This window comes from Oncorhynchus mykiss, chromosome 8 (genome assembly GCF_013265735.2).
Source record: "Oncorhynchus mykiss isolate Arlee chromosome 8, USDA_OmykA_1.1, whole genome shotgun sequence".
Taxonomy (NCBI): Eukaryota; Metazoa; Chordata; class Actinopteri; order Salmoniformes; family Salmonidae; genus Oncorhynchus; species Oncorhynchus mykiss.
In genome coordinates, this window is record NC_048572.1 from 28704829 (window position 1) to 28728361 (window position 23533).

General features: G+C 45.9%; 1 protein-coding gene across 2 annotated transcripts; it reads right to left on the bottom strand.

Annotated features, from left to right (window-relative positions):
* Positions 1 to 20: 20 nt before the first annotated feature.
* chga (chromogranin A) lies at positions 21 to 23083 on the bottom strand. Of its 2 annotated transcripts, XM_021612225.2 has the most exons (8): positions 22775 to 23082; positions 22343 to 22392; positions 21068 to 21161; positions 19541 to 19609; positions 19034 to 19126; positions 13440 to 13832; positions 7579 to 8048; positions 21 to 875 (listed from the first exon to the last, which is right to left on the bottom strand). In XM_021612225.2, the coding sequence occupies exons 1-8, from the start codon at positions 22818 to 22820 to the stop codon at positions 792 to 794; spliced, it is 1299 nt and encodes a 432-aa protein (XP_021467900.2). In that variant the 5' UTR covers positions 22821 to 23082; the 3' UTR covers positions 21 to 791. The 2 variants fall into 2 exon arrangements, with proteins under 2 accessions (XP_021467900.2, XP_021467901.2); XM_021612226.2 differs by lacking the exon at positions 19034 to 19126 and having other exon boundaries at positions 22775 to 23083.
* Between the last annotated feature and the right edge of the window lie 450 nt (positions 23084 to 23533).

Consider the following 23533-nt stretch of genomic DNA (forward strand, 5'->3'; position numbering starts at 1 on the left):
TGCACACATAACTCACACACTTGGGTTAAACAAAATACTTTATCAATGGGACAAAATGTAGGCTCTTACTTACCCTAATACACGGAGAAAAAAAGCAATCAACGTTTCAGACTTAGAGATTGTATTGAGATCAAAATCATTTCCTCCCTACTGAATTCAAATGAATTAGAATGTGGAATATTGAGGCTCTAACAGTGCAGACATTATGAATCACACGCATAAAGATCTCCAGATGATGCTATCTAATTTATTTGTTTTCTTAGATAAATTCCATACAGCATTTAATCATAGTCAAGTCATTCATTAAAAATGTCCAGTTATTGCATTGGCTTTTCGATAATTAAAGTTACAGCCATAATAATCAAGTACAACATCCTAGAAATACTCCATAGAATCTTTGACATGTACACGTATACATAAACTTGTAGCTACAACCCCTTCTATTTTAGCATGGTAACAATAACAATTAGATTGGCCTTCATTTTTCACATAAGTGGTTGCGCAGTGTCAAAATCAAATGAAAAGCTGGCTATTATCAAGCTGAAGCAGGGAGAGAGAGACAGAGTGGGGATTCAAGGCATAGGGAGTTGCTGTCCTTTCTGTGTCGGAGGGGCGGATGACCATAAGAGCCTCGTCGCAAGAGGCTGGACCAGACACCGGTTTTCTCTCGATAGAAAAGAGCGAGAGAGATGGAGGACTCCGTCTCAAATTCACAACTCTGGTCTGGCTGTTAAGGAGGAGGAAGAGGAGGAAGGTGCGGTTGTCGTCGTCGTCGTCGTCTCAGCCTCATCTCAACCTCGTCTCAGCTCGTGGAGTTTCTGAGCAACGCTCTCCAGCTCCGACTCGATGGCCGCCAGACTCTCAATCTCTGGGTCCTACAGATATGGATAGAGGGAGACAGGGAAGAGAGATGGAGAGGAGATTGAGGGATGGATAGAGAGAGAAATGAAGAGGGCAGAGGAAGAAAGAGAGCGATGCGGTGAGGGAAGAGAGTGGGTGAAAATAATCAGGCAAAAACAAGGAGGGGGAATAATAGAATGGAAATAAAGAAAATGGAGGGAGACAGAGAAATGGATAAGTAGAGGAAAAGAAAGAATAACATGGGCAAACAGTGGAAGATAGAAACGAGACAGGCAGAAAAGAGGGAGGTGAGAGAGAAGTAGAGGTTAGAAGAGAGGCATAGGGAAGGAGAAAGGGTGATGATAAGAAAGGGAAAGGAGGGAGTGAAGGGTCATTACTCAATATTACCCAATGTTACCCTCTTCTGAATGCACTTAAACAACTCTACCCAGAGTGCCATGTGCTGTTCTCTAAGAGGCTATATCTGTGTGGACAACGTGTGTGTGCGCATGAGTGCGTCTGCCAACCAAGGCATTTTTGTCAGTATCTGTGCCAAAACTTACCTGCATAGGCGTGTGTGTGTGCATATGTGTGTTCCCACATGAGAGCCCACAGGAGGCGAAAAGCCCTGTGGATGAACCATCCATCCAGCGTGGTCCGATTGCTGTAGTTGGTAGTAGAGGCTCCTGATGTCATGTACTGTCATGTTGTCTTGTCTCTGTCCTTTCCCTTCACCCTGTCTCCCTCTGCTGGTCGTGTCAGGTTACCTTTTCTCCCCCGCTTTCCCCCAGCTGTCCCTTGTCTCCTCTAACTACCCATTCACCCCGTTCCCCACCTGTTCCCTTTTTCCCTCTGATTAGGTCCCTATATCTCTCTCTGTTTCTGCTCCTGTCCTTGTCGGATTCTTGTTTGTTTGTTTGTGTCATTCATGCCTGAACCAGACCATCGTCGTGTTCCTGTAACCTTGTCCTGTCCTGTCGGAATCTGCCTGTCCGTCTGAGCCTACGTTTTGTTTTGTAATTAAAGATACTCTGTTTTGTTAATTCGCTTTTGGGTCCTCATTCACGCACCGTAACAGAAGAATCCGACCAAGAATGGACCCAGCGACTTCGGATCCTCTCCACTCAGCCGTCGAGATCCAGGGAGCGATGCTAGGCAGACACGAGCAGGAATTGTCTGCTGCTCGACATGCCGTTGAGACCCTGGCCACCCAAGTCTCCAACCTCACAGAACAGGTTCACCATCTCCGCCTCGATCCACCGGCCACTTCCAGGGCTTTCGAATCTCCGGAGCCCAGAATCAATAACCCGCCGTGTTACTCTGGGGAGCCCACTGAATGCCGCTCGTTCCTCACCCAGTGTGATATTGTGTTTTCTCTCCAGCCCAACACTTACGCCAGGAGCACTGCTCGTGTCGCCTACGTCATATCTCTCCTTACTGGACGGGCTCGTGAGTGGGGCACGGCAATCTGGGAGGCAAGGGCTGAGTGTACTAACCAGTATCAGGACTTTAAGGAGGAGATGATACGGGTTTTTGATCGATCTGTTTTTGGGGAGGAGGCTTCCAGGGCCCTGTCTTCCCTATGTCAAGGCAATCGATCCATAACAGACTACTCTATTGAGTTTCGCACTCTTGCTGCCTCCAGTGGCTGGAACGAGCCGGCTTTGCTCGCTCGTCTTCTGGAGGGTCTCCGCGCAGAGGTAAAGGATGAGATTCTCTCCCGGGAGGTTCCTTCCAGCGTGGATTCCTTGATTGAACTCGCTATTCGCATTGAGCGACGGGTTGATCTTCGTCACCGAGCTCGTGGAAAGGAGCTCGCGTTCTCCGTTGCCCCCCTCTCCGCATCACTACCATCTTCCTCTGCCGGCTCGGGAGCTGAGCCTATGCAGCTGGGAGGTATCCGCATCTCGACTAAGGAGAGGGAACGGAGAATCACCAACCGCCTCTGTCTCTATTGCGGTTCTGCTGGTCATTTTGTCACTTCATGTCCAGTAAAAGCCAGAGCTCATCAGTAAGCGGAGGGCTACTGGTGAGCGCTACTACTCCTGTCTCTCCTTCAAGATCCTGCACTACCTTGTCGGTCCATCTACGCTGGACCGGTTCGTCAGCTTCCTGCAGTGCCTTAATAGACTCTGGGGCGGAGGGCTGTTTTATGGACGAGACCTGGGCTCGGGAACATGACATTCCTCTCAGACAGTTAAGGGAGTCCACGGCCTTGTTCGCCCTGGATGGTAGTCCTCTCCCCAGGATTCAGCGTGAGACGCTACCTTTAACCCTCACTGTTTCTGGTAATCATAGCGAAACCATTTCTTTTTTGATTTTTCGTTCACCTTTTACACCTGTTGTTTTGGGCCATCCCTGGCTAGTTTGTCATAATCCTTCCATTAATTGGTCTAGTAATTCTATCCTCTCCTGGAACGTCTCTTGTCATGTGAAATGTTTAATGTCTGCTATCCCTCCTGTTTCCTCTGTTTCTTCTTCACAGGAGGAGCCTGGTGATTTGACAGGGGTGCCGGAGGAATATCACGATCTGCGCACGGTGTTCAGTCGGTCCAGGGCCACCTCTCTTCCTCCACACCGGTCGTATGATTGTAGTATTGATCTCCTTCCGGGAACCACTCCCCCCCGGGGTAGACTATACTCTCTGTCGGCTCCCGAACGTAAGGCTCTCGAGGATTATTTGTCTGTAGCTCTTGACGCCGGTACCATAGTCCCCTCCTCCTCTCCCGCCGGAGCGGGGTTTTTTTTTGTCAAGAAGAAGGACGGGTCTCTGCGCCCCTGCATAGATTATCGAGGGCTGAATGACATAACAGTTAAGAATCGTTATCCGCTTCCTCTTATGTCTTCAGCCTTCGAGATCCTGCAGGGAGCCAGGTTTTTCACTAAGTTGGACCTTCGTAACGCTTACCATCTCGTGCGCATCAGGGAGGGGGACGAGTGGAAGACGGCGTTTAACACTCCGTTAGGGCACTTTGAATACCGGGTTCTTCCTTTCGGCCTCGCTAACGCTCCAGCTGTCTTTCAGGCATTAGTCAATGATGTCCTGAGAGACATGCTGAACATCTTTGTTTTCGTTTACCTTGACGATATCCTGATTTTTTCACCGTCACTCCAGATTCATCTTCAGCACGTTCGACGTGTCCTCCAGCGCCTTTTAGAGAATTGTCTTTTTGTGAAGGCTGAGAAGTGCACTTTTCATGCCTCCTCCGTCACATTTCTCGGTTCTGTTATTTCCGCTGAAGGCATTAAGATGGATCCCGCTAAGGTCCAAGCTGTCATTGATTGGCCCGCTCCTAAGTCACGCGTCGAGCTGCAGCGCTTTCTCGGCTTCGCGAACTTCTATCGTCGTTTCATCCGAAATTTCGGTCAGGTGGCAGCTCCTCTCACAGCCCTTACTTCTGTCAAGACGTGCTTTAAGTGGTCCGTTTCCGCCCAGGGAGCTTTTGATCTCCTCAAGAATCGTTTTACATCCGCTCCTATCCTTGTTACACCTGACGTCTCTAGACAGTTCGTTGTCGAGGTTGACGCGTCAGAGGTGGGCGTGGGAGCCATTCTTTCTCAGCGCTCCCTCTCTGACGACAAGGTCCACCCATGCGCGTATTTTTCTCATCGCCTGTCCCCGTCGGAACGTAACTATGATGTGGGAAACCGCGAACTGCTCGCCATCCGGTTAGCCCTAGGCGAATGGCGACAGTGGTTGGAGGGGGCGACCGTTCCTTTTGTCGTTTGGACTGACCATAGGAACCTTGAGTACATCCGTTCTGCCAAACGACTTAATGCGCGTCAGGCGCGTTGGGCGCTGTTTTTCGCTCGTTTCGAGTTCGTGATTTCTTATCGTCCGGGCTCTAAGAACACCAAGCCTGATGCTTTATCTCGTCTCTTCAGTTCTTCAGTAGCCTCCACTGACCCCGAGGGGATTCTCCCTGAGGGGCGTGTTGTCGGGTTGACTGTCTGGGGAATTGAGAGGCAGGTAAAGCAAGCGCTCACTCACACTCCGTCGCCGCGCGCTTGTCCTAGGAACCTTCTTTTCGTTCCCGTTCCTACTCGTCTGGCCGTTCTTCAGTGGGCTCACTCTGCCAAGTTAGCCGGCCACCCTGGCGTTCGGGGTACGCTTGCTTCCATTCGCCAGCGTTTTTGGTGGCCCACCCGGGAGCATGACACGCGTCGTTTCGTGGCTGCTTGTTCGGTCTGCGCGCAGACTAAGTCCGGTAACTCCCCTCCTGCCGGCCGTCTCAGGCCGCTTCCCATTCCCTCTCGACCGTGGTCTCACATCGCCTTAGATTTTGTCACCGGACTGCCTTCGTCAGCGGGGAAGACTGTTATTCTTACGGTTGTCGATAGGTTCTCTAAGGCGGCTCATTTCATTCCCCTTGCTAAGCTTCCTTCTGCTAAAGAGACGGCACAAATCATCATCGAGAATGTTTTCAGAATTCATGGCCTTCCGTCAGACGTCGTTTCGGACAGAGGTCCGCAATTCACGTCTCAATTTTGGAGGGAGTTTTGCCGTTTGATTGGGGCTTCCGTCAGTCTCTCTTCCGGCTTTCACCCCCAGTCTAACGGTCAAGCAGAACGGGCCAATCAGACTATTGGTCGCATCTTACGCAGTCTTTCTTTTCGCAACCCTGCGTCTTGGTCAGAACAGCTCCCCTGGGCAGAATACGCCCACAACTCGCTTCCTTCGTCTGCAACCGGGCTATCTCCTTTTCAGAGTAGCCTCGGGTACCAGCCTCCGCTGTTCTCATCTCAGTTCGCCGAGTCCAGCGTCCCCTCCGCTCAGGCTTTTGTCCAACGTTGCGAGCGCACCTGGAAGAGGGTCAGGTCTGCACTTTGCCGTTATAGGACGCAGACTGTGAGGGCTGCTAATAAGCGTAGAACTAAGAGTCCTAGATATTGTCGCGGTCAGAGAGTTTGGCTCTCCACTCAGAACCTTCCCCTTAAGACGGCGTCTCGCAAGTTGACCCCGCGGTTCATTGGTCCGTTCCGTATTTCTCGGGTCATTAATCCTGTCGCAGTTCGACTTCTTCTTCCGCGATACCTTCGTCGCGTCCACCCGGTCTTCCATGTCTCTTGTGTTAAGCCCGTTCTTCGTGCCCCCGCTCGTCTTCCCCCCCCCCCCCCCCATCCTTGTCGAGGGCGCACCCATCTACAGGGTCCGCAGGATTTTGGACATGCGTCCTCGGGGCCGTGGTCACCAGTACCTTGTTGATTGGGAGGGGTACGGTCCGGAGGAGAGGAGTTGGGTTCCCTCTCGGGACGTGCTGGACCGTGCGCTGATCGAGGATTTCCTCCGTTGCCGCCAGGTTTCCTCCTCGAGTGCGCCAGGAGGCGCTCGGTGAGTGGGGGGGTACTGTCATGTACTGTCATGTTGTCTTGTCTCTGTCCTTTCCCTTCACCCTGTCTCCCTCTGCTGGTCGTGTCAGGTTACCTTTTCTCCCCCGCTTTCCCCCAGCTGTCCCTTGTCTCCTCTAACTACCCATTCACCCCGTTCCCCACCTGTTCCCTTTTTCCCTCTGATTAGGTCCCTATATCTCTCTCTGTTTCTGCTCCTGTCCTTGTCGGATTCTTGTTTGTTTGTTTGTGTCATTCATGCCTGAACCAGACCATCGTCGTGTTCCTGTAACCTTGTCCTGTCCTGTCGGAATCTGCCTGTCCGTCTGAGCCTACGTTTTGTTTTGTAATTAAAGATACTCTGTTTTGTTAATTCGCTTTTGGGTCCTCATTCACGCACCGTAACACCTGAGGTGGAACCAGCACACCTTTCCTACTTTTAGACAAGTGAGGGACTCTAATTGGTGTTGCACTGCTGTATGCCATAGTCATATTCACTAAGAAGTAAACAGACAAAATGGGGAGGGACTATCTTAACCTGTCCAATAAGAAACCTTTTTTTTTTTTATTTTGGTTGCAAAAAGTTTTGCAATGATGTCCACTAATATTAATACAACCAAGTTGAATCTGCCAGGAAGATGTGAAAAAGCCTCAGGGGCCAACACATCACACAGCGTTCTACCGAGCGACTCCTCTACAGGATGAGTTTAATGAAGTGGACAATGACAGCCTAGCGTACCGCGACAAAAAGGACAGACAAATGTCAACTGTGTTGTTAGCCTATTCAAGTGATGCACTGCGATGTGTCATATGAAAGTGGACTACAGTAGACTGAAGAGAATACAGCATTAGATGTGAGGTGGGTAGCGAACATACCCACTGGGCACAGACGTCAATTCAACGTCTATTACACATTGGTTCAAAGTCCTTTCATTGAAATGACGTGGAAACCCACGTTGATTCAACCAGTGTGTGCACAGTGGGTAGGCTCTCAGAGCACCGGGTGTTGTGTTTTTTGTTTAGTTCAGGGTTTCTTCTCGATGCATTCTCAGTGTAGCCCAGCAGTTACACATCAGGGGCCTTATGTATCATGCGTCTAAGAGTAGGAGTGATGTTATAGAATTTAGTCTTTTAGAGCCCAATGATTAAGATTACATGGACAAGGGGGCCCTGATCCTCGATCAGCACACCTACTCTTGACACGCTTGATACATATGGCTCCTGATTCAACTAATCCATGGCATGATTTGTTGACGAGTTGAATCAACAGTGCAGGGCAAGAACAAAAATGTGCACCTCTCGAGGTGGTTCCTGATAGGGGATTGAACGAGAATGCTAATATAGCCAGGTACCATTGCATTTCATTGGATTTGGGGATAGTTCACCCAATAATAATTGGGGGAAATGTACCTCAGTCTTCCTGCTGGTGCTCCCTTCTTCCTCCTCTCCCTCTCTCCTCTCCTGCGGTTCCCTGCGTGCCATCATCTGGAGCTCCTTCACTTCGGGGCTCTTCCGTGCCTCTCCCACCTTCCTCTTCTCCTCCACTTCCTCTTCCACCACCTCCTTGGAGTGATGGGGCACTTCATGTTGACCTCCGACCTCCAGTGACTTCATTTCCTGCAACTTTTCTTCCTCTCCCGCTCTCTTCTTTGTTTGCAAACTCCGGGCTAGCTCACTCATTCTGCTCCAGTGATTAACACCGGCGACCTCGCGTTTCACCTCATCCTCCTCCTCCTCCTCCCACTCCTTCTTTGCCTCGGCACTGTCTTGCAGAGGCAACACAGACCTCTTCTCCTCTACCTCCTCTTCATTTTCCTCTGCAGTTTTCTTCTCCTCATATTTCTCTTCTGGTGCATCCGTCACCTCACCAGACTCTGCCCCTGTGTAGATAAAAAAGAAATAGAATATACACTATATATACCAAAGTATGTGGACACCCATTCAAATTAGTGGATTTGGCTATTTCAGCCAAATTCGTTGCTGACAGGTGTATAAAATTGAGCACACCGACATGCAATCTCCATAGATAAACATTGGCAGTAGAATGGCCTCACTAAAGAGCTCAATGACTATCAACGTGGCACTGTCATAGGATGCCACGTTTCCAACAAGTCAGTTCGTCAATTTTCTGCCTTGCTAGAGCTGCCCCAGTGAATTGTATTTGATGTTATTGTGAAGTGGAAACGTCTAGGAGCAACAACGGCTCAGCCGCGAAGTGGTAGGCCACACAAGCTCACAGAACGGGACAGCCGAGTGCTAAAGCGAGTAAAACTTGTCTGTCCTCAGTTGCAACACTCACTACCAAGTTCCAAACTGCCTCTGGAAGCAATGTCAGCACAATAACTGTTCGTTGGGAGCTTCATGAAATGGGTTTCCATGACTGAGCAGCCGAACACAAGCCTAAGATCACCATGCGCAAAGCCAAGTGTCGACTGCTCGCCACCATTGGACTCAATGAATCACGCTTCACCATCTGGCAGTCTGACGGACAAATCTGGGTTTGGCAGATGCCATGAGAACGTTGCCTGCCCGAATACATAGTGTCAACTATAAAGTTTGGTGGAGGAGGAAGAGTGGTCTGGGGCTGTTGTTCATAGTTCAGCCCCCTTAGTTCCAGTGAAGGGAAATCTTAACGCTACAGCATAAAATGACATTCTAGACGATTCTGTGCTTTCCTGTTTCGCAATGACAATGCCCCATGCACAAAGTGAGGTCCATGCAGAAATGATATGTTGATATCGGTGTGGATGAAGTTAACTGGCCTGCACAGAGCCCTGACCTCAAACCCATCGAAAACCTGTTGGATGAATTGGAACGCTGATTGCGAGCCAGGCCTAATAGCCCAACATCAGCACGTGACCTCACTAATGCTCTTGTGGCTGAATGGAAGCAGGTCCTTACAGCAATGTTCCAACATCTAGTGAGAAGCCTTCCCAAAAGAGTGGAGGCTGTTATAGCAGCATGGGGGGGACCAACTCCAAATCAAATCAAAGCAAAGCAAAGCAAATAAAATTTTATTTGTCACATACACATGGTTAGCAGATGTTAATGCGAGTGTAGCGAAATGCTTGTGCTTCTAGTTCCGACAATGCAGTAATAACAAGTAATCTAACTAACAATTCCAAAACTACTGTCTTGTACACAGTGTAAGGGGATAAAGAATATGTACATAAGGATATATGAATGAGTGATGGTACAGAGCAGCATAGGCAAGATACAGTAGATGGTATCGAGTACAGTATGTACAAATGAGATGAGTATGTAAACAAAGTGGCATAGTTTAAAGTGGCTAGTGATACATGTATTACATAAGGATACAGTCGATGATATAGATAGAGTACAGTATATACGTATGCATATGAGATGAATAATGTAGGGTAAGTAACATTATATAAGGTAGCATTGTTTAAAGTGGCTAGTGATATATTTACATCATTTCCCATCAATTCCCATTATTAAAGTGGCTGGAGTTGAGTCAGTGTCAGTGTGTTGGCAGCAGCCACTCAGTGTTAGTGGTGGCTGTTTAACAGTCTGATGGCCTTGAGATAGAAGCTGTTTTTCAGTCTCTCGGTCCCAGCTTTGATGCACCTGTACTGACCTCGCCTTCTGGATGATAGCGGGGTGAACAGGCAGTGGCTCGGGTGGTTGATGTCCTTGATGATCTTTATGGCCTTCCTGTGACATCGGGTGGTGTAGGTGTCCTGGAGGGCAGGTAGTTTGCCCCCGGTGATGCGTTGTGCAGACCTCACTACCCTCTGGAGAGCCTTACGGTTGAGGGCGGTGCAGTTGCCATACCAGGCGGTGATACAGCCCGCCAGGATGCTCTCGATTGTGCATCTGTAGAAGTTTGTGAGTGCTTTTGGTGACAAGCCGAATTTCTTCAGCCTCCTGAGGTTGAAGAGGCGCTGCTGCGCCTTCTTCACGATGCTGTCTGTGTGAGTGGACCAATTCAGTTTGTCTGTGATGTGTATGCCGAGGAACTTAAAACTTGCTACCCTCTCCACTACTGTTCCATCGATGTGGATAGGGGGGTGTTCCCTCTGCTGTTTCCTGAAGTCCACAATCATCTCCTTAGTTTTGTTGACGTTGAGTGTGAGGTTATTTTCCTGACACCACACTCCGAGGGCCCTCACCTCCTCACTGTAGGCCGTCTCGTCGTTGTTGGTAATCAAGCCTACCACTGTTGTGTCGTCCGCAAACTTGATGATTGAGTTGGAGGCGTGCGTGGCCACGCAGTCGTGGGTGAACAGGGAGTACAGGAGAGGGCTCAGAACGCACCCTTGTGGGGCCCCAGTGTTGATGATCAGCGGGGAGGAGATGTTAATGCCCATGATTTTGGAATGAGATGTTCGATGAGCAGATGTCCACATACTTTTGGTCATGTAGTGTATCTTTATTCATCCATTTGCATGGACATTTTTCATTGTTTCTTGACAGAGTATCCAACCAGACATACCACTCCCTCACTCACTCATACATACGCACAACAGACCGGGAGCAGCACAGGGTCAGCTCAAAGCATCACCCCTAGAGCAGTTTGTGCCTTGCACAAGGGCACAACGGCAGAAAGTGGCAGCTGTGATATCGGTTGCCTGCTCACTCACATCAGATTCACCTTATCAGACCTAGGATTCAAACTCTTTTGTTATTACCCTGCTATATCTATCCTTGAGGCTACCACCGCTCTCCAAAGAAATGAACATCATCTCTTTCTCGCTCTCCTCCCTTCTCTCCCTCTCTCCTCACTCTCTAAACAGTATTATCCACCCTCAACAGGATTCCACTCTTCTTGATGAAATCTTCTGCTGCCAGTTGGCTGAGCAGATCTCTGCCTTTTACATTTCCCTCATGCTCCAACTTTCTAAATTATGGACACGTGGTCAAGGGCGTCATACACCCAAAAATCTGAGGGGGCACAAACTACGGGAGTGGTCCGTCAGGAAGTTTGAGCATTTTTCAAACACCTGAAACAGCTTTTTTCCTGCAATCTAGAGCCATAATCATTATGCTTAATTCAATGTCATAAATACATTTCAAGGGTGCGCGCTGTGTTAAGAAGCAGTGTGGCTTGGTTGGGTTGTGTATCGGAGGATGCATGACTTTCAACCTTCGTCTCTCCCGAGCCCGTACGGGAGTTGTAGCGATGAGACAAGATAGTAGCGACTAAAACAATTGGACACCATGAAATTGGGGAGAAAAAGGGGTAAAATTCAAAAAAAATAAAAAAATACATTTCATTATATCCAAGCATACTTCTTGAGTTGTCTGTATCCTCCAGTCAGGTGGTTATTTTTTTAAAGAAAATAAATATGATTTTCTGCATCTCTGCCTCAATCCGGGTAAAAGATTGAAAGGAATGTGAATCTTATTCAGTACATTAGTAATTGCTTGCTTTTCTAAAATCTACCAAGCTAGCTACTCTAACTTGATTGCCTGAAATGGTTTATTGGTAGCTAGTTATGAGTTTGGGAGATGAGGAACCTATCTGGGCTAGCTAAAGCAAACTTCATAAAGTGGCTAAGTGTCTAGTCGTATTACAGAGCAACAACAACAAAATTTAAAAAAATATATATATATATATATACATCTGAAGGGGTCTGTGCTTTCTGGGATCCTTGGGGGACGTCCCTACCTCCTATTAAAATGGTTAAGGTTTATGGTTATGGTTAGGGTAGGGATTAGGGGGCACGTGCCCCTGTGTCCCCTATGGGCATGACACCTCTGCATTTGGTTACAGCCCTTAGGGAGCCTCCTTCCCTGCATACAACCTATGGAGGTAAAGAGATCATATTGTACCGTCCCTTGGAGTGACCTTTGTCCAAATGTTCCCTTATGCTCAGTTGAATAGTCACTGGGACTTGCTGGTCATGCTAGAACCTCAACCTTAGAAATAGCCAGTTGGCGGTTGAAGGACTGGGAATATCTCTTTGTCCTAAAACTCTATAAATAAAGTATACAAAAACAACATATGGCCTAGTTCACATGCTTGCTCATCGCTTATGATTACATTTCTTTCTTTCCCTGGCCTAAATCTAGCGTTTAGATTTGAATTCCAGGGGCGTGCAGTCAATCCGTAGCCATGGGATGTGTTCCAAATGGCACCCATTCCCTATATAGTGCACTACTTTTGACCAGAGCCCTATAGATCCTGGTCAAAAGTAGTGCACTATATAGGGAATAGGGAACATGGTGTCATTTGGGAGGCAACCCTGCTGTCCAAGTGCTCTGTCTTGTTGGTAATGTTCCAGTATCCATTATCTAATCAAACCGGGCCGCTGTGCGGGCAGCACTCAAACTCATCAGATAGATGGAGCCGCTCCTATCCATCATCTGCTCCCGCAGTGCATGGTCACAGTCTCACCACCAGTCTACACCTCTTTTTCTCTTCCCTCCCTCCCTCCCTGCCTTCTTTCTCTCACTGCAGTGCGTCTCTCTTTCTATTCTCTTATATTTGATTTCTCGCTGTGTTTGTGTGTGTGTCTCTCGTACACACACACACACACACACACACACACACACACACACACACACACACACACACACACACACACACACACACACACACACACACACACACACTAACAATGCCTCCCTCCTGATCCTGCTCTCTCTGCCTGACTAACCTCAGTACCCCAGAGAACAGTGTTTATCTAATGGATTGATTTGGCACTTAGCTAGAGCGGTCCACTATTTAATCTTTATGACACCTCATCATCATAGTTAATCCTCCTCCGGGTGCAGTGTACTAGTGAAGTGTAGTCGAGAGGGAAGCTAACTGCAGCCACTTTCATGCTCACTTCAAAGCTTGCAAGTGCACTTACAAGATTATGGTACCTGCTCGCAGCCTGCATAGCTACCAGATACCAATGAAGGTAGCTAGTGAGAAGCGGGTAGACTAGAGATGTATGGGTTTTTACAAGTGTCTTTGCCCCCCTCTTCTTTTCTTGGGTTCAACTGTGAACAATAGCCATGTAGAACATTCAATATATATGTCTAATTGGCCAATCATATGGTTCATTACAGCACGAATACTCAATTTGCTTCGGGCTGAAGTTTCCTCTAGGTACAGATCAACTCACACCACCCCAACCGCCAATCTTAACATTTACCTACAGTGGGTTAACATGCAAAACTGACCCAAGATCAGCTTTTAGGGTCAACTTTACCCTACTCCACTGTGGTGTAGTCAAGAGATGTCCATTTACTTCGACATGTGAGGGCCTGAAGACCAGTGTCTGTAATGTCAATGTACTCTGGGCAGAAGTTCTTACCTTTCTTATCTAGAGTCACGTTTCCTCCCTCCGTTTTAGCCTCCTCGCTGTCTTCTCTTGAGCTTGCACGCTTCTCCTCATCCTCCTCCTTTGCATTCTCATCCCCTTCTTCTTCTTCTTTCTTTTCAATATCATCCACATCCTTTCCCTCCTCTTTCCCCTCCTTGTTCATGGCATCTGAGATACGGTTGTCAGGGGTCTCGTCCATTTCTCGCTTCTTCTCTTCGCCTTTTCTGATGATCTCGTTCCTCTCACGGGATGTCTCTCCGTCCCTCTCCGCACTGTTCTCCGCCTCTCCTTCACCCTCCCCTTCTCCCTCTCCTCCGGTCCCCCTCTTCTGGGACAGGATAGACCTCTCGCCGGGTCCCCCCAGAGCGGCCAACATCGATCGATCTATGAAGGAGATGAAACATAGAAAGATACCATTTCTCTTCAATGGGGGGTAAATTATTTTGTCAAGGCAGCAAAAAGACATTCAATGAAGTTGTAAATCAAATCAACGTTTATTGGTTGAAAACACAGTTTAGCAGATGTTATAACGGGTGCAGTGAAATGCTTTAGTTGCCAGCTCCTTAAAATTGCAGTAGAATGTCAAACATTAGTAATAGTAAAAATAACTCAAGAAAAAAAAACAATAAAATCAGAAAGATCCAAACTACAATCCAAATAACAGTATAATTATTTTTCTAGCCACTGTGCTTCTACATCTGCATTGCTTGCTCTTTGGGGTTTTAGGCTGGGTTTCTGTATAAGCACTTTGTAACATCTGCTGATGTAAAAACGATTTGAATGATTGATAGCTACTTTTGAAGCACATGCTGTGTTCTAGAAACTAATATTTAACCCTGTAAAGACATTTGTTTATTATTATAAAAAGCTCAAATGTTGATACAAAAACCTTTGTCCTTTGTGGACTTTGTGTTATATTATTCTGTGTGCTACAACGCGCCTCGTATTGAATCCCGGCCCTAGTGTTAAGAGTGTGAATAGCCACTGTCAAGGATAAGGAATTAAAAGCAGAGCACAGGGACCTCCCTGCCTGCCTTTCAATTATGAAACTGTGAGCAATGATCCATTGCACTGCCCAAACCTCGGCCAACAGCCCCCCCCCCCCCCCCCCGCAGCTACTCGCCCAAGCCTCTACAGGTTCTCCTTTACCCAAATCCAGATAGCAGATGTTCTGAAAGAGCTGCAAAACCTGAACCCGTACAAATCAGCTGGGCTTGACAATCTGGACCCTCTATTCCTGAAACTATCCGCCGCCATTGTCGCAACCCCTATTACCAGCCTGTTCAACCTCTCTTTCATATCGTCTGAGATCCCCAAGGATTGGAAAGCTGCCGCAGTCATCCCCCTCTTCAAAGGGGGCGACACCCTGGACCCAAACTGTTACAGACCTATATCCATCCTGCCCTGCCTATCTAAGGTCTTCGAAAGCCAAGTCAACAAACAGGTCACTGACCATCTTGAATCCCACCTTCTCCGCTGTGCAATCTGGTTTCCGAGCCGGTCACGGGTGTACTTCAGCCACGCTCAAGGTACTAAACGATATCATAACCGCCATCGATAAAAGACAGTACTGTGCAGCCGTCTTCATAGACCTTGCCAAGGCTTTCGACTCTGTCAATCACCGTATTCTTATCGGCAGACTCAGTAGCCTCGGTTTTTCGGATGACTGCCTTGCCTGGTTCACCAATTACTTTGCAGACAGAGTTCAGTGTGTCAAATCGGAGGGCATGCTGTCCGGTCCTCTGGCAGTCTCTATGGTGGTGCCACAGGGTTCAATTCTCGGGCCGACTCTTTTCTCTGTATATATCAATGATGTTTCTCATGCTGCGGGCGATTCCCTGATCCACCTCTACGCAGACGACACCATTCTATATACTTCCGGCCCGTCCTTGGACACTGTGCTATCTAACCTCCAAACGAGCTTCAATGCCATACAGCACTCCTTCCGTGGCCTCCAACTGCTCTTAAACGCTAGTAAAACCAAATGCATGCTTTTCAACCGTTCGCTGCCTGCACCCGCACGCCTGACCAGCATCACCACCCTGGATGGTTCCGACCTTGAATATGTGGACATCTATAAGTACCTAGGTGTCTGGCTAGACTCTAAACTCTCCTTCCAGACCCATATCAAACATCTCCAATCGAAAATCAAATCAAGAGTCGGCTTTCTATTCCGCAACAAAGCCTCCGTCACTCACGCCGCCAAACTTACCCTAGTAAAACTGACTATCCTACCGATCCTCGACTTCGGCGATGTCATCTACAAAATTGCTTCCAACACTCTACTCAGCAAACTGGATGCAGTTTATCACAGTGCCATCCGTTTTGTCACTAAAGCACCTTATACCACCCACCACTGCGACTTGTATGCTCTAGTCGGCTGGCCCTCGCTACATATTCGTCGCCAGACCCACTGGCTCCAGGTCATCTACAAGTCCATGCTAGGTAAAGCTCCGCCTTATCTCAGTTCACTGGTTACGATGGCAACACCCATCCGTAGCACGCGCTCCAGCAGGTGTATCTCACTGATCATCCCTAAAGCCAACACCTCATTTGGCCGCCTTTCGTTCCAGTTCTCTGCTGCCTGTGACTGGAACGAATTGCAAAAATCGCTGAAGTTGGAGACTTTTATCTCCCTCACCAACTTCAAACATCTGCTATCTGAGCAGCTAACCGATCGCTGCAGCTGTACATAGTCTATTGGTAAATAGCCCACCCATTTTCACCTACCTCATCCCCATACTGTTTTTATTTATTTATTTTTCTGCTCTTTTGCACACCAATATCTCTACCTGTACATAACCATCTGATAATTTATCACTCCAGTGTTAATCTGCATAATTGTAATTATTTGCCTACCTTCTCATGCCTTTTGCACACAATGTATATATAGACTCCCCTTTTTTCTACTGTGTTATTGACTTGTTAATTGTTTACTCCATGTGTAACTCTGTGTTGTCTGTTCACACTGCTATGCCTTATCTTGGCCAGGTCGCAGTTGCAAATGAGAACTTGTTCTCAACTAGCCTACCTGGTTAAATAAAGGTGAAATAAAAAAAAAATTTAAAAAAAAAACATCCATCCAACAGATGGACTACATTTAAATGGGAAAATAGATTGACTACGCTTCCCAGCAGAAAGTGCAGTTAGCAAGGCGCCACAAGGGTGTGAAGTGAACCGTTCTGAACGTTGCATATAGACATTTTATGAATAGAGCGGACACAATTCCCTATTCTACCTCACCGACAATCACATCTGTTCTACACACTATATTTCGATCTGAATAGTCATGATTAATCTCAAATGTGAAAAGGAGAGGAAGGTGGCCACATCCTCTGATGTCACAGAATGTGCAGATATTTTCTCTTTCATAGTTTAGATACGACATATTTAGAAACAAAGACGCAAAGGTCGACGGTCACGTGTGGCAAATGGCTTCAGACACAGCCCTATGTCCCAAATGAAACCCTATTTCATATGTAGTATGAAATATGTATTTTTGACTATGGGATAGGGTGCCATTTGGCACTCACCTTTGCCTTTCCATCCCGACGTATGATCAGACAGTATATACAAGTGGCCGGCTTTAAAGCAGAGGCCAATCAAAATGTAAATGTGCACTTTCACTGATGGCCAAGAGGCGAATCCCCTGTGTACTTACTTATCCTGACATCAGCAGAACTAAAACTGACGGTAAATATACTATGGGAGCTGCCGAAATGAAATTGGAAATGCAAATTGAATAATGAGTAAACCTTGTCACTTACCTTAATGCAACCTATGGCAACGAGCCATTAATAAGTCCTAGTGCTGTCATGACATGGTGCATCAAAGCCTGTTTTCATAAAGTGTCTCAGAGTTGGAGTGCTGATCTAGGATCAGTTTTCCCTTTTAGATCATAATGATTAAGATTGTATGGACATGGGGGACCTGATCCTAGTTCAGAGCTTTGTAAATATGGGTTCAGATCATTTCAAGTCACATAAGCTTACTTACCATGTGGTGCACAAGGCCTACAGAATCAAACAGAACACAGTATATTGTCTCTCTATGATAAGACCTCCACAAGGATGTGCTAGAATACCAAATTAGGCAGATTCAATCTTTCTTTTCTCACGTGAAGAAAAACAAAACAAAAATCAGCATGATGATTAATCATATCCTCACTTTTGCATTGACAGGTAATCTCTCGTAGACAGATGTAGTAGTTCTGGGATGCCGAGCTTAATTGTTAGGCAGTGTTCGTGCTTAAATATGCCTGTAGAATAACAGACCTCTCATGGCCATGTTGGAAAATTTGATGGATGAAATCTTATCACAAACATGTTACCTAGTAACTGCTAAAGTTAAACAATTTGACTAAAGTTAGCCAACGTTTGCGAACCTTGTCTTGCTGAACAATCCTTTTTAATTCTATGGGGTTTAGAGAAGAGAGAGAGAGAGACAGAGACTCCCTGTCCCAATTCTGTCTATCAGAACCTTTGGAGCCTGTGTGTGTACCAGCAGCTCTCTTCTCCCAGATGCCATCCACTCCACACAGCACTGTGGTCAGACCTGCTTAGCTGACACAATGTCCCAGAACATTGCATAGCAAAAACGAAGGGATTTATTGATTTCATAGTGTGCTTTTTGGCTTGTCCAGAATTGAACTGCATCTTTGTCTATAAACAGGGTTGTATGTCTCTCTCTCTCACACACACACACACACACACACACACACACACACACACACACACACACACACACACACACACACACACACACACACACACACACACACACACACACACACACACACACACACACACACACACACACACACACACACACACACACACACACACACACACACACACACACACACACACACACACACACACACACACACACACACACACACACACACACACACACACACACAGGGCTGGCCCTGAGCATAAGGCACATAAGAGACTGCTAAGAGGTGGCCATGTGGCCCCTGATCCCCAATTTTTGTTTCAGGAACTCAGTCCGGGTCTCAACTTACTGTTGAGAGTTAGAATAGTAGAATACACAAGGTGCAATTTGTGCATCAGCAGTTTCTCTCTTATGTCAGTCACTGACAGTCACTCAATTATCCCTCGTCAGCTAACATTCTGTTTATTGCTAAATTAGCTATCTAAACTCATAGTAATCATGGTGGAATTACCGACTGGGCATGCAGGGCACGTGCCCAGGGGACCTGACCTCCAGGGGGCCCACATTGATTTTGTTAATCACTCGCACTCATATCATATTAAGTCATGAAATTTGCTCTCCACCATATGGCAAAATCTGTAGAATTGCAGGAAATGAACCCTAAACCTTACATTTTTTCACTTCTCAGTCAAGAGGGGGGCCACTATTTTCTGCGAGGTGGGGGGGGCAGCTAAATTCCACTTTATAGATCCCCAAAAGGTTAGGGCCAGCTCTGCACATAGAGACTGTCACAATATCACAACTTGACTGTAAAATGGCAAACTTGACAGGGCTTTGGATTTTCAGTCACCATGAGGCAATGCTGTCATATGGCAATTTTACTGAGAATGTGTGCTAGTGGGACTCACCTGCAGCCTCATCTATACCCTGAGGACCCTGTGGTTTCTTAGTCACATGATCTGCCGTGATGTCAACATGCTGCTGAGCTCTCTCATTGGCTCCTGTCATTTGGAGGGGAGATGAGTGGAGTTGTGACTGCAAATATTTAGACTAATTCATTTTGACATATACTTACAATTCATCCCCTAAAATACATGTATGATTGCTTATTGTAAAGTGTTTTTGGGTTTTAGAAATAGCTATATTATTATTATTATTGTGGCTGTTTACATGATTGACAAACTAAAGTCAAAACAATCAAGAGAATTATATTTCAAACACTAAAAACGATGTACTTCATGCTGAAAACCATTTATGTGAAAGGGAACAAGAAACCCAATCAAATCTAAGATGAACACAACAAAGTGAAATTCTGATTACGTCACAACAGTTGTGTGACATCACTCAAAGATGTCACTTCCTGAACGGGTTGCCTTGTATCACCCGCCACAGTGAAAAGTCAGTCAATACCTCACCTTCAACGGCAATGTCCTGCAGCTCCTTGAGGAAGTTGCGGTGGCGGAGGATTGACACAAGCCTTTCATCTGCAAAGGAAACCATTTTTTTTTTACCTTTGTTTATCCTAAGAATCTCAATGAGGACAGAAAACCCATTTTACTAGGGAGACCTGACCATTCAACAACGCATAAATACTTTAATTGTCCAAGCAAGCCAGCAATGTCCCTGGGCAAATGTACAGGTATATTTCTCCCCTTTGGTTGTTCGTGACAACTCAGCACATTTGCTCCCGTCTCTAAAAATTAATTACCCTGAAATTTACTGCCTCCAAAGCAGAATTCCAAATGAATCATTTTGGCCCAAAGAGTGGTTTCCAGTGAAGCATCACAGAGCTTTTCCTTTTCTGCTGACCCAAAAAGAGTGTACAGAATGAGGCAGGCATTCAAGAGAACTACTGCTTACTCTGTCTTTCTTCAGGGTCACTCTTTCGTTGGTTCTTTGTTTCTCTCCCTGCGTCTCGCTCTTGGTCTTCCCCTTCCTCCCTCTCTAATATACATCTCTTTATGGTAAACACATTTCTCTTGCTGTTTCTCTTCTCGGCCTGATCTCACTACTAAGTAATCCTTTCTCCCTTGTATTTCCCTCCCTGCCCGTCTATATCTTTGTTCGCTTTTTTTAGTGCCCCTTATTTTTATTTTCCCTCTCCTCTGTACATATTACCTCAATTACCTCGACTAACCGGTGCCCCCGCACATTGACTGTACCAGTACCCCCTGTATATAGCCCCACTATTGTTATTTTACTGCTGCTTTTTATTTATTTCTTACCTTTATTTCATACTTTTTTTTGTGTATTTTCTTAACTGCATTGTTGGTTAAGGGCTTGTTAAGGGCTTGACCTGTTCTATTCGGAGTATGTGAAAAATACAATTTGATTTAATTTGCCTCACTCACACGTGTATATATATATATTTATATATATATATATATATATATATATATATCTCCTCTCAGTCTATTTTTCCTATTGAGGGGTTTCATTTCCCAACCGCAGCCCCATCCTGGTAACAATAGCCAGTAATGAGTAATGCCCTGAAAGATTTTTCTCAACAAGGACAGCGTCAAGGTAACAATGGCTGTAATTGAATAGCCCGGCCCTGACTGCTCTGCCGAGTGCACTTATGGAGAGCTCAGACCTGTGTCGCAAATGACACTCTATTCCTTATATCGTGCCTTAATTTTGACCAAAGCCCTATGGGCCCTGGTCAAAAGTAGTGCAATGCATAGTGCAATATGTAGGGATTAGGTGCCATTTCGGACTTTCCTGAGTCATGTGCATCCATGGTGAAAATGAAAATGTAAGCAAATATTAACTTGCATTAGGTCACAATTGGTGACAGTGAGGTATGTCTCTAGACACTGATCTAAGGTGATTTTTGCATTTTTCTCTGTTAATGGAGTTGTGGTGATTAGGGAGTTTGAGCTGATCCTAGATCTGTACCTAAAAGCGTATATCTGGAGCAGAGGTCCCTGGGAGTGGTTTACCTGTCCTTAGTATGTTCAGGCACTCCTGACTGACAGCCAAACGGTGTGGCCTCGAGAGCACATCAGCGAGAACCTCCACGATGCATTTCATCACCTGAGGGGGGCAGAGCGGACACACGGTCAAAGGATAAACATGGCATCAGTGTTTTCCCCTTCCCCGTATAGGCGGACCAGCACCATCCGCCTACAAAAATGATCTTGTATTTAATGGATTCTATTAACAATGTTGGCTTTGAACCTTGTCACACCACGTGTAAAATAAACTAGGGGAAAGACTGGATGCCACAGCAGCAATGGGGAGACAACCAGACCTCCCGTCATGGTGTTAGCCTCCAGACGTCAAATGTGCTCATTAAAGTATTGCCAGGGAGAGAAGGCTGCAGTCTGGTAGACCAAAGACTGTCTCAGGTCTATAGCTGGACTTTGCAGTGTGCTGTAGCTTCAGAGTAGTCCCAAATATTACAGTTGCAAAGTAAACAAAATAAAGAGACATGGATATGCCTTATTCTGTTTCGATTGCTCACTGTCGTGGCAATAGCAGTGTCGTTGTGTTATTGTACATTTACACTACATAAATAAGATATGTAAGTACAATATGTAAATGATATGTAAATAGATTATCGTACATGAAGACAGTACCCTGATATTCTTGTGCGTAGAACATTATCATTGTGTTGCATGAGAGACTGTAGCTTCACGGATTTTTGTGTTTGGTGATGCGTGAAAAGGGATATCTGTACACATCCCATTCAAGGTATGGAACTGATTTTCTAATTTTTCATACATCATGTTCGAATCATCTATAAGTGGCTTTGTTGAGCTTCACAATATATATATTTTTTATACTTTTGTATTATTTGGACATGATGCACGAAGAATGAAAGTTGAAAGTTACCCAAATTCTGGTAGTTTACTGGTAAACTTTGAAAGTTATGAGAAATATACCCTCCCTTTGCAACCCTAGTCCTGAAACGTATCAAGCAAAGTGTTTTTTATACAAACTGGGGTGGACTGAGACCAGAAATCGGCTCTGCCATTTCTAACCCACCGGACCATTTTATTCCCTGAGGCCCCATTACTAGGAAGATAATGATCATTTTGAGCAGAAAAAAAGGTTAGACAGGCCCACTGGGAAAAAAAAATACCAGCCCGTCTGGCATTTGCCCCAAAAAATGCCAGATGGCTGCCAGTCTGGCCCTGATTATAAACACCATCCACAAAATGTAACATAATGCTGACAATATCATTAAGCTATTCGTTGAAAATGATTCTTACCTCGACATCCTCTTTCTCAAGGTAAGTTGGAGTCACGGGCAATGAGAGAACTATGTGGGGAAAGAAAAATATGATTAACGAAAACGTCATGTCTCGCATAGTTATTAGGTTTAGCTCTACCAATCAATAGGTACATTGTCGTCTTTAGTTTAAGATACGTTATTCCTAAACATTTTTAGCTAAATATATGGTCAATTATATAGCCTACAGTTGGGACGAGGGCAAACATATTTCCCATGAAAAATGCACTTCTGTCGCCAACCGTATAGGCCTATATGGACAGATCGCCGGGAGCGCTTGCCGCTGTCCTTGGTGCTAGACCAAATGACAACAGACATTCCCGCAGCTACACAACCCCTCTAACTTTAGTGGAATCACCGCTATAACTTGAAGAAATATTAGTCAATCCCAACATAATACAATTTCTCTTACCGCGATTAACCAATATTGTCAAAATGAAGTATCCTCTCGCGATCATCGTTGCAATAAAACGGGCAGGAATAGCAAACGTCAAAAGCTTAGAATGTTAGTTCCCCTTCGATTGTGTGTGGAAAGAGTCGATGAATGATGGGCTCATTCTATGTGCAACTTGACCGCCCTGGTTATTTCTGGCGACCTGCGTTTTTCAGTATCAGTGGTCTATCTCGCTCAAACCTTAATGTACCACGAACAACTTGCTGCAACTGCACCTGCGTTTTTATATGGAGCTTGCTGAGGAGGAAATGACATCACAGCTAGGAAAATAACTGTTTAGCCTACACCTTTCAACCAACACACCTTTGTTGATATTTAAGGCGAAAAGAGGTGGGGAGCAGTTCAAGACTGGGTGCTATCGGGGTTCCGGAATATTTTTTTTTGCGTGAAAGCAGCTGTTAATTGGTTAATTCTGATTACTCCTAAAGTTTAGACATTTGACCAGGGTGGAAGTAAAATTAAATAAAATCACAAGTCAGGTGTATTCAGAATGCTTTGAACGTTGAATGGAAGCCTGTGCAACAGGGAGTTGCAATTGAATGCAAGCTCCACACCAAAACATGTAATTACTAAAAATTGTATAGCCTGTCTATTTACAGTATGGGTAACAGGGTTGTGCTCGACCTGGTCAGTTTTCCACTACAAAGCACCAGAAAATGGCCCAAAAGAGTAGAACCAGTCACCTGCTTTTACACCATGATTTGACTATTAGATGTT